General features: G+C 32.3%; 1 protein-coding gene across 3 annotated transcripts in view; it reads left to right on the forward strand.

Annotated features, from left to right (window-relative positions):
- Positions 1-9,850, forward strand: part of LOC144848501 (neuropeptides capa receptor-like) — a 33,960-nt gene extending 24,110 nt beyond the window's left edge. For all 3 annotated transcript variants that reach the window (XM_078705283.1, XM_078705299.1, XM_078705290.1), the window contains one exon: positions 7,411-9,850. In XM_078705283.1, the coding sequence (XP_078561409.1) occupies positions 7,496-8,626 (1,131 nt within the window). In that variant the 5' untranslated portion in view covers positions 7,411-7,495 and the 3' untranslated portion in view covers positions 8,627-9,850. The remainder of the gene's footprint in view (positions 1-7,410) is intronic.
- The last annotated feature ends 1,243 nt before the right edge of the window (positions 9,851-11,093 follow it).

Raw genomic sequence — 11,093 nt, forward strand, 5'->3', positions numbered from 1 at the left:
TGGTGGAACGCTACTTCACTCTTGCCTGACGATATACAGCGGTTGTGATGTACGCGCTGTGGCTACAGTGTTACAATTATGGAAACTATTACTGTATCATGATAAATTTGATATATCTTTGGGATTATTGTGGTATTTCGTTCTCTTTACGTGTTTATGTCTGTCTGTTCTAAATCGTTCCAATTGTACGCTCTTCTTTTCTGATATCTCAAAATAATTTCCAGTTTCTTTGAATTTAATTAGCGATTTTACTGTTTTTATTTATTTATTTACTATATTTATCAAAATAGCCCAACACAGAAGTGGGAACATTTTAATAACAAATAAATAAAGTGTAAACAATTCTTTTATCAAACAAATTACAAGAGATTAGATGATAAATACCTTCTTTTCTTGACGGTTTCGTTGTTCCTTTCACGAACAACTTCTTTAGAAGAATAACTACCTGTAAATTTGTGGTATTATAATATAATAATTATAATATTTAAAATAAAATATCACCAGGGTATCTGAAAGTGCAAGCAAACCTCTTGTTTACATTTTCTTTTACGGAATTGTTGCTTTTTTAGTATAGTGTAACCGTGACATTTATGTTGTGATAGAGGTATGCATATAATAATTCCATTACAGATTGATTTGATTTTTATCTACAACGTCTATAAGCATTTAGATTATCAACATGCATATTATTGGAATGCATTGTAGCGGTTCCCCATTTATTACCCAATATCCCCCAACAATATCATACGTACCCTGATGATAATCTTAAAGCATTAATAAGTAAATTTGATGAGATCGGTGGGACAACGTCCTGGCTATAATAATACGTTTCATTGCCTACGGTATCGGAAATTCTGAACATACCTTGGAAATTGGATATATAAGTACCGAGGCAATATTCCCCGTTCTGTCTCATTAATCTCAGGTAGATCATCGAATTATGTTTAGGCCTACATAATTGAGTAAAAAGCAGACAAGAAAGCATATTATTTATTACTTATATTAGCAAGCTTTTGAAGATTGAGAGATTTGTATTTTTAGATCTGATATTGACTGCAATTTTTTTTGGTGGTTTTATGGGCAAAGATTCAGTAATATAATTTTAAAATAATGTGTGTTTTTAGAATACATAAATATAGTTTCAGCCGTAGTGACTCATTTTTATCGTGTTATTCTCGTTTTAGTTCCTAAGAAAATATTAGTACAGTATTTAGTTTTTTGATTTACTGCAAATAAAATTGATTCGACATTTACATATTTACTTTTACTCAATTTAAAATGATGTTATTCTTTATCTAGAATAACATATCTTGCCTTATGTAAATATTTTGTATGAAAATGAGCTTTTCTAGTTTTCGAAGAAGCAAAGGAATAATAATGTATCTTGGTACAAGGGTAATCTCCTTTGGATTTCTGAAGGAAACATTACAGAGTTGTTTTGCTGCGTCTTGCTCCAATCTGCGGCTCTTAAGTATTTCAACCTCTTGAGTCAATGTCTCTCGAAATATATGCTAGAATGCTTAAATGTAATCTGTTAAATCATGTACCATCCTTAGAACATACTTAAATATTTGATTATAAGATAATTTCTTGTCAATTAAATATAATTCCACAAACAAATCTTGAAAGCTCGTAATTTTGAACCTTGCAATAGTTTATTGCAAATAGTTTGATTTCGCGAGGAACGTCATTACACAATGCATGATGGGAAGGATTTGGGAGCAAACGTCACGACGCGTACGTACAAACAACAAATCACGTACGTGCGCGTCGTGACGTTTGCTCCCAAACCCTTCCCCTCATGCGTCGCGCACGCCATTTGCGATAAACCTTATGAAGCACTGTTGAGTTTATTTGAATATTTGAAAGTTTGCCATGTTTATATTATATATGCATAAAGAAATCGAATAACATGCAGTAATACCGAATGAGGTAAAGTATATCTGAACAATATTGTTATATGTTAAATGCATTTCGTGACCTGTGTTCGCTGTAACATCCATAAGTATGTTAAATTGTCTTACTGACCACACCGCCATCCATTGCAGAATGTTTCTAATTTTGTGTACAAAATGGTAAAGTTTGAATAGAATTGATACGTGCACAAATTGTTTATTTTCTAATTCAAGAAGCCTTTTAAAATACTTTTATTCTATCGGGTTTTTTTTCAATCATGGATGTACTTACACAATAGATGAATACTATGCAAATTATGAAACGACAGTGCAAAAGTTGCTCAACCGATTCAGATCTTGTACTATTATGTATTTATATATAATAAATCTCATTCAAATGCAATGAATTGATCCGCAACATGGTACCTAGAGATATAATAAAATTAAATTATACAGATCCTTATACGTGTAACCAACATAGGAATACATTTGACAAGAAAATAGTGTAGGCCTATTGCTCTTATTGCTTCTAAACTCGCATGCAATTTAAGTGACCTCGTGTGTTCTATTAAAAATTTAATAGCATGCGTACGCCATAAAAATACGCAATTTAGTTGAAATAGTCCTACTTTATTTTATATGTTTTCATCGATTTGTCACTGCGATTAGCTATAATTAACAATAACGTCATGTTATATACCATGATCAACTACTCATTATCCTCTGCTTTCAACCTTTTTTTTACAAGGATGTAATATATATGAAGATCATGTCGCTGAAGCAGATGTAATTGGAAATATAAAGTAGGCTTTTACATATCTTAACGATCCTGTACGATGATTTTAATAACGTCTTCATAAATTGAAACATTTATGTTAACCTTGATACCTAACCCATACTTATATTAAATAATTGCAGCCTTTTAAACGATTAAGGTATGCATTACATTATATTTTGTATGATATTATCGATGTAAATGCATTGTTATCGTAAAAAAGTACCGTAAGAAATCCTTATTCTTTAAGTCTCGGGATAGTTCCGTTATAGTTATATATTAGTTGTCTGATATTTTAGATTATCGTCGCCACAAAATCGAGCAATTATATCAAAATGTTGGTAAAAGAAAAATATCTGGAAATGTTCAAAGCCTAGCAACTAGAACAGAAAGCATCATGTCAACACAGTACTAGACATTTGAACAATACCATGAAAGCCTCAGTGGTATAATGGTTAGGACATCTGCATAATATCAAGCAGAAGGTTCCTGGTTCGAATATTTCTCATTCTCACAGATTACCTAATCTTCGTTTCAAATTAATTAATTAAATTTCAGTATATCACCGGGCGGTTTAGAATTAATGTTCTGTGCATGTTTATTATGTGAAATTAACAAGCTTTATAGATCTATAGGCCTCCTACACAATGGTAAAACGTACGTAAAAAGTACAAACTGTCACTTCATAAGATCACTTACTGTACTTTCTAATACATTTATAATTGTAATATTTTTATATTTGTAATAATTATCATTCACACCATGTACAAAAGTGAAAACAAAACTATAAACTTTTTGAAGACCTCTTATAACATTATCTATGCCATATTATACGTTACCCATTATTGTTAATAAATATATAGGCCTACAATATAAATACAAGAACATAAAAACTATGAACTTGGTTACTTCATGGTGCTTTATTACTACAAATTTGTTTCATATGACAAGCTAAGCTGGCTACGCTCATCAGGCAATGTATAAAGCACCATGAAGTAACCAAGTTCATAGTTTTTATTTTATTGTATTAAGCTAGGCTACCCATGGTATTGAGCACTTTCTCCAGTTGATCTAGCTTTCTACTTAGTACAATATAAAATAAATAAATAATACCACGAATATTTAAGTTTAAGAAGTTTAATAACTTTCGATGATGCAATAAGAAAGTAATAAACAGCTGACATGATTTCTGTCTTGACTGAGAAAAAAAATATAATGTCTAAATTATGTGTGTATTAGCATCACTTTCGTGATATTTTTATAAACAGCTGATGACATAAACATCATTCAGCAAATGAAATGTAAATTGTCGTGCTCCTATAGTTTAATCGATATATTTTGATTATCAAAGTCATAAAACAGTGTAATTCCAAAGCTGATAGATATCAAGATTGTGTAACACAGATTTGCATACTGCAGTTGCTCTTTCTCGGAACGAAAGATACCGATCGATAAAGGAGAACTACTGTACGCATCATCCTATACTGACTGCAGCTGTTAATAATGATAACGTACTGGATGAACTTTTTGACACATCCATGAACTCAAAATACCAAGCTTAGGCCTGAAAAAATTATATTTGATAGACTGTATAAATGTTGCATTTAAAATGATAATTTTCAATATATGAATTATGTGGGCTAAATTCCAAGTTCAACAACGGTTATTTGACAACATAAAAATTGCATCTTATCATGTGCCATTATGGAAACGTTGAAATCTGAGTTTTCTAAAGAGAATAAATGCCGTTATTAGTAAAAAAAAATGTTTGTATGTCTTTATTTAGGGACATGTGGCCAATGATCACCAATAGTAAAATAATCACTGTCTTATCAGATAGGTTGTATCATCAATTTCTACACCCACAGAAATTACCAATATGTATAATTAAAATAAATAAAACTACTGGTACTTATACGGTACTTATTTCTATAACCAACTCGTCCTGGTGAGTTCAAGTCTAGTGTACTTTCTATGTAAAATAAATATTAATTGTATGTTATTAATCTTTATATCACAGTGCACACACTGTTCATTATGGTAGTGATGCATATGATGTACACTGTAAAAATAATGTTTAGATCTTAAACATCTTAAACCACTTTTTCCACAAATTTAGCTTTTAACAGTTAGTTTTCCTCCACTCGTTTAGCAACATGTCACTATTATGTTCAGTCAACATGTTTTTAGGTACGTGTTTGCGTTGCGTGCATATGGTTTTACTGTGGCGGCAAAAAGCTCCACACATGAGCTCCACACATGGCATATTAAACACGTTTAAAACCTAAACGTGTCTTTATATTTCTCCACATTTTCAACAATCAACACGTCACTGATGTGTAGTTGGATACAGACTACATGTTTAGAATGTATTTAGAACCTAAACATGTTCATATCTAAACATGTTTAAGGCTAAATGTGTGGAAAAGCGTGTACAGAATACATGTTTAAGATCTAAACACTATGTTTACAGTGTAATGTTACATAAGAAAATTACAAATTTCAAATTTGTTTCCTCTGTATCTACCAGTTTACCTTGTTGAAGCTAAAACGAAGTATTGCCAGTTGTTGACGATTTACTACACGACTCAACATAACAAGAGCTTTTATTTGATATATGATATCTTAATTCTATTTTTTAAAACCGATTTGACGGCATCGAACAATTTGTGAATACTTTCAAACGGACAATAGACAATTTGACGTATTAAAGTAAGCGGATATTGTAACAAAAACACTTGGGTTGTTTTGTTGTTGCCTAGAAATATAATAGCGTAGCTTAAGGTAATGCTTTCATGGGCTAGGTATAATATAATCTTACATTATTACTTTAAACAATTAAATTATACTAAAAGCAAGTAATCTGATATTTTCATTAATTCACACAAAGGCAACGAAAACGAATTTTCTTAACGTCATTTATCTTCGTTAATGAATAACAAAACCATGAAATGACGACACAATAATTTTGGCCAGTTTCATAGGAAAATTTGGCAATACAACTTCTCATGTGTATCACTTGTTGATGCTACCGAATTGTCCTATGGTAATGGAGAAATCTAGTTACAGTACCGAACTGGAGAACTAATGGTAACATATTACTATAGTCAGATCATGCTGATAAAAATGAACCAATGGTCATGCTCAGGTTTCCGAGGCCTAACTGAATAAGGAGGTATAAAACACTCCTCGTCTCCAAACTCTCTTGTAACCCTCTGCGCCAACACGGTAGTACCATGGGCCTATAAAAGGTCCATGGTACAGTAGTACCTAATCTGCGTTCCAGGCGGAGTTTTGACTTAATTTTAGTAAAAAGATAAATATTTTGGGACAAATGGCGTTTCATACGTATACTAAAAAACTTCGACTGGTGGACTAACATAAAAAAAGACAATAAATACAGACTTGGGGCAATTCTAAGTAGTACCAGGCCTATATTGATAGCATTGGTAGTACTTCTAAATGTTTTGAATCAATCAATGCTTACAAATAACTATTTAAATTAGTATTATAACACGGATGCTGTTGTGTACAGCGGTCTTTAAAAACTTAAATATTCATAAACAATTGCCGCATTGATATGTGATAAGACATTAATGACGTCATGATAGATTATTGTTTATAAACATGTTTATTATTTCAATCCTATTGACATTTGGGAATACTTGCTTCTATAATATCAATTAGGATGGTGTACGATGACGTCATACCCTGCACTGATTAATTACATTTAGGCTTATAATTATATTTTAAGTGAAAAGGGCAATATAATCATAGGAAAATAAACAATTTCAAATCAACATCATTTGCAGGGAAAACATTTCTTTACAAATCAACAAATATTATGTGTACCGTATGTATATTATGTATATCAGTATATAGTCCCGAGTCTAGGACTTACTCATTTTCTCCTCCTCCTCCATCTGGACACTATTGAGTAAAAAGTGCGATTTATAAAGTACTACTCCTCCCTTATTCGTTGTAGTATGGAGCTGGGATTTGGCATGAATATACTACAGGGACATGTCCTCAAAGCTATAGAGCCGGATTTTTTACTTTCAAACCGGATGCAGCCATATCACGTCTCGAAGATGGTACCGTATAGCCGTATTTGGTAGCGAGGTTATTGATGTGTATGTGACGTCACATCCTGTCTTATGACGTCATTACAGTTTCTTTTGCTGTACCCCGAGTATCGCACATTTGTGCTTGTCTTCTTAACTTCGGATATTTTCAAATTTCTGTTCTTCGGAAAACAAAATGTCCAAATGTTCAAATGTTTCAAAATATTAGTATAAACCTTTTTAGATAAAAGAAAGATGCTTGTGACCTTTAAAAGTGAGTGTTTCTTTATAAAGACTCTGTTTATTTAAAAGAAATCAGCGAATACAATTATTCACTATAGCAATTCGGATAACTATTTCAACTTATTTTTTATTATTATTTTTTTAATATCCTTCAATATTACTTGTACTTCTTGAAACTAGTGAGGAACAGTCGTGAGTTTCAATATATTTGTACATGTTATTTGAAATGTGTTTATTATGAATGGATAGTATTAATTAATAGACGCAGTTTGATTTTTATTTTTACTGTTTCACTAAGTTGAACTATTCTATAAAACGATGCAAATTTGTCTTACGACTGAAATATTGAAAAAAAAAAAAATTCCGATAAGATAGTTATAAAACAAACAAAAATAGACTACCTTAAATTCATTATGTTATATTATTTTTTCAGGATGATTAGGGTTTTGGAGCAGAACTATAACAGATGAAACAGATGTAAGGATTTTTCTTCGGAAACAGAACGACAATTTACGAAGATGGGTACAGAACAAGAAATCAAAGAAGGAACCGTACCCTTCTACGTGTACGGCACAACAGACACGGTCATCATAACAGTGTTTATGCCGTTGGTTTTTGCAATCGGTGTTGTTGGTAATTTTGCTGTCTGCGCCGTTTTCATCCGTATAAAGAGCATGCGCACTGTCACCAATCACTACCTTGTAAACTTGGCTCTGGCTGATCTATTTTTCCTTCTGTTTGCTGCTCCCCAAATATGGGTTTCATATGCTTCAGGCATAATACGTCATGATTTCTCAAACGTAGGGGAGTCGTTTTGTAAGGTTTCGATATTTTTTTCCGATGCAAGTATTTTAGTATCGGCGTGTACGATTGTCCTCGTGACGATTGAGAGATACTTTGCCATCTGCATGCCACATAGGTTCAAAACGATCAGCACGCGTCCACGAGCCGTCGCTACGTGTATCTGTATCTGGATCATTGTTGGAATTTACAAAACGCCGGCGCTTTACTTTTCAACGCTTATTCACCAAGAATTGATATGGCCTAATAATACACAATATGCAGACTATCCCAAACAACGGGAAACATGTTCTTATTGCCATTCTAATAACCCCAATTCCTCTACGTGTGAACGATACTTTAAGTCTCTCGCAGTAGACAATGTATTGGTGCTTTCTGTTATACCAATTATAAGTGTCCTTTACATTTTAATAAATGTTCAGTTACACAAGTTAGCCAATACCAAAATGGGATCGTCATCCCACCGAATGAAGACACAGGTTGTGCGGATGCTCATTGTTACTATCTCCGTATTTTTCATCTGCATTTCTCCATTTCGAATCATGAATCTATTTGAAACGTTCAACCAGGATCTCATTTACAATAAGTTAGAAGTTGCCTCTTTCATGCTTTGGGCCAACATTGGAAGAGTTCTTCAATATTTAAACTCTGCAATTAATCCTGTTATATACAATTTAATGTCGGCTCGTTACCGTCAAGCTTTTAAGGACTGTTTTTTATGTCGAGTTAATGGACAAGGCATGCTATCGGAAGTCTCCGGGAGAAACAGAAATAAATACAAAGTGGTCAATACAAACGCAAGCATTTTGACGAAAAATGAGAACGGAGCCAGCACTATCGGAGAGTAAACATTGATCTGCAAAAAAGGCCTATTATCACCACTTATCTAGTCATTGTTGATACCATAAAGAACGCATCGCTTCCGCATCAATTTCACCATATAGACATGACAATACTGTATATCATCTTGTCGTCGAGTGAAAATGCTTAAAAGCCATGCAAACGATTATACTTTATTTACAGGCAACTTAATCATATCAACAATTCGCCGACACAAATGATCGTATCTCTCGTTTATTGTCATACAATGTTTGAAACTGTTTAATAGTCGGATTAAGTTGTAACCTCATTCACCTACTTTCTTATGAAACAAACACCAATTATGTCATACAGACACGTGATCTATGTGAAACAACCGATATTATTTAAAAATTTAACTCTGTATCTACGTTTCCTTGAACATATTACGAGACATTAAGAAAAAGCAAACAAAATCTATTCAGCAAGAAGCGATGTAATATTAAAGAGGGCGGTACTTAAATGAATAACGCCAGCATGTTTCAGTGTATATCTCGAGCGTAATTGTACACTCGTCAGATTTGCAATTAGAATAACATTCTCGTAAACAAAATGTATGACTGCAACTGTCGTAGCAACATAATTAAAGAGGAATCTTACTAATTTACAGATATGCTTTACACGGTATAGTTTTAGTGATCTGTGGTCTATTGGGCCAAACTTCAAGGTAAACACGGTTTCTTATAAAGAAGACTGAGAATAAAATGTACATATGTTTAATTTAAATGATTAAAACAGATGTTTGTAATATTGCTTCTTCTACCCTGAAGAATATAAATGTTATAACTAAAATTTCACACGTCAACTACGAGGCGGATTCGCATTCACGTGGGAATAACCACCTATATGTAAATTACCAAGACCTTGGAATAACGGCTTAGTCGGTAAAATGCCGCGAAGCCGATCCAGGTTTGTACAAATTGTAAATGGTGTACAAATGCTGTCAATTAAGGCTTTTATTAATAGTTTAGCTTCTTACATGTATTGCATTAATCGTCTGTTTGTTGACGCGCGCGTGCTGCGTCAAAATCACATTTTTCATATCATGGAAATAAAGGCCAGTAACTTTAAATTAGAAACTGTTCACGTCGTAGACAGGTAGATATGCTTTTTAAAATGGCTATTGATGGATAATAGTGAAGATAACAAAGATTTACAAACCTGGAGTCTAGTGTAAATCATCTAATTACTATCGAGTGTCTAAATATGATACATTGGCGTTTACTTTATAGGCATATGAACTAATATTAATAATGTTATCATTAAATGAAAAAGATAATCGGGTTTTCCACCGATCTTATTCATAATACGGTAACCTGGTGTCAATATCCCCCGACCGACAGTTAGGATTTTGACATCTTGGAATTCAGCCCCACTCATTAAAATAGGTTTATCTTAGTGTTAATTTTAATTATAATTTTAATAATTACTACCATTAATTATCGTCATTATTAATAGTAGTTCACCATTGTATAAATACTAATACTAATCATCATCATCATCATCATCATCATCATCATTTAATACACAGTTCTTAAAACAATATTTTACTACAAACAACATCGTCATCATCATTATCAAAACCATCACTATCAATCAAAACGTATTACTATCTAATTACCAACCCACATTGAAATCAATAACCAACTGTCAACATTAGTATTCACATACAATCATCACACAGTTGGGTAAATATCCTAAACACACTCTTCATAATAATCAGTATTCAGTCTTCATCATTATTAACCTATTCATTCCATTTACCAATAACCATTCATCATACAAATATCAATAATAGCAACATTACCTAACATCCATGCTCAGATTAACATCATCAATCGATGCAATATCAATTAAATTAGCATTCATAATTAACATTCAATATTAATATTTACTCGTATGATCAGTATCATCATCATTATTAGCCATTTATCAACAATAGTAATTTCACTTTCAATAATAATTTAACATAAAACAATCACAATCTACTTCAATATCATCATCATCATCCACATCATCGGCAACATCAACATAATCATCATCATCATTATCATCTTTATCATCATCGACATCATCATTATCATCATAATCATTATCGTCATAATGATGATGATGATGATGATGATGATCATCATCATCATCATTATCGTCATAATCATAATCATCATCATCATCATCATCGTCATAATCATCATCATCATAATCATCATCATCATCATCATAATCATCATAATCATCATCATCATAATCATCATCATCATTATCGTCATTATAATCATCATCGTCATCATCATCACCATCAATTTCATCATCACCATCATTATCATCATCATCATCATTATTATCATCATCATCTTTATCGTCATTATCATCATTATCGTCATTATCATCATCATTATCGTTATTATCATCAGCATCATTATCATCATCATCTTTATCGTTGATATGAACCATCAG

This window comes from Antedon bifida, chromosome 1 (genome assembly GCF_963402885.1).
Source record: "Antedon bifida chromosome 1, ecAntBifi1.1, whole genome shotgun sequence".
Lineage (NCBI taxonomy): Eukaryota > Metazoa > Echinodermata > Crinoidea > Comatulida > Antedonidae > Antedon > Antedon bifida.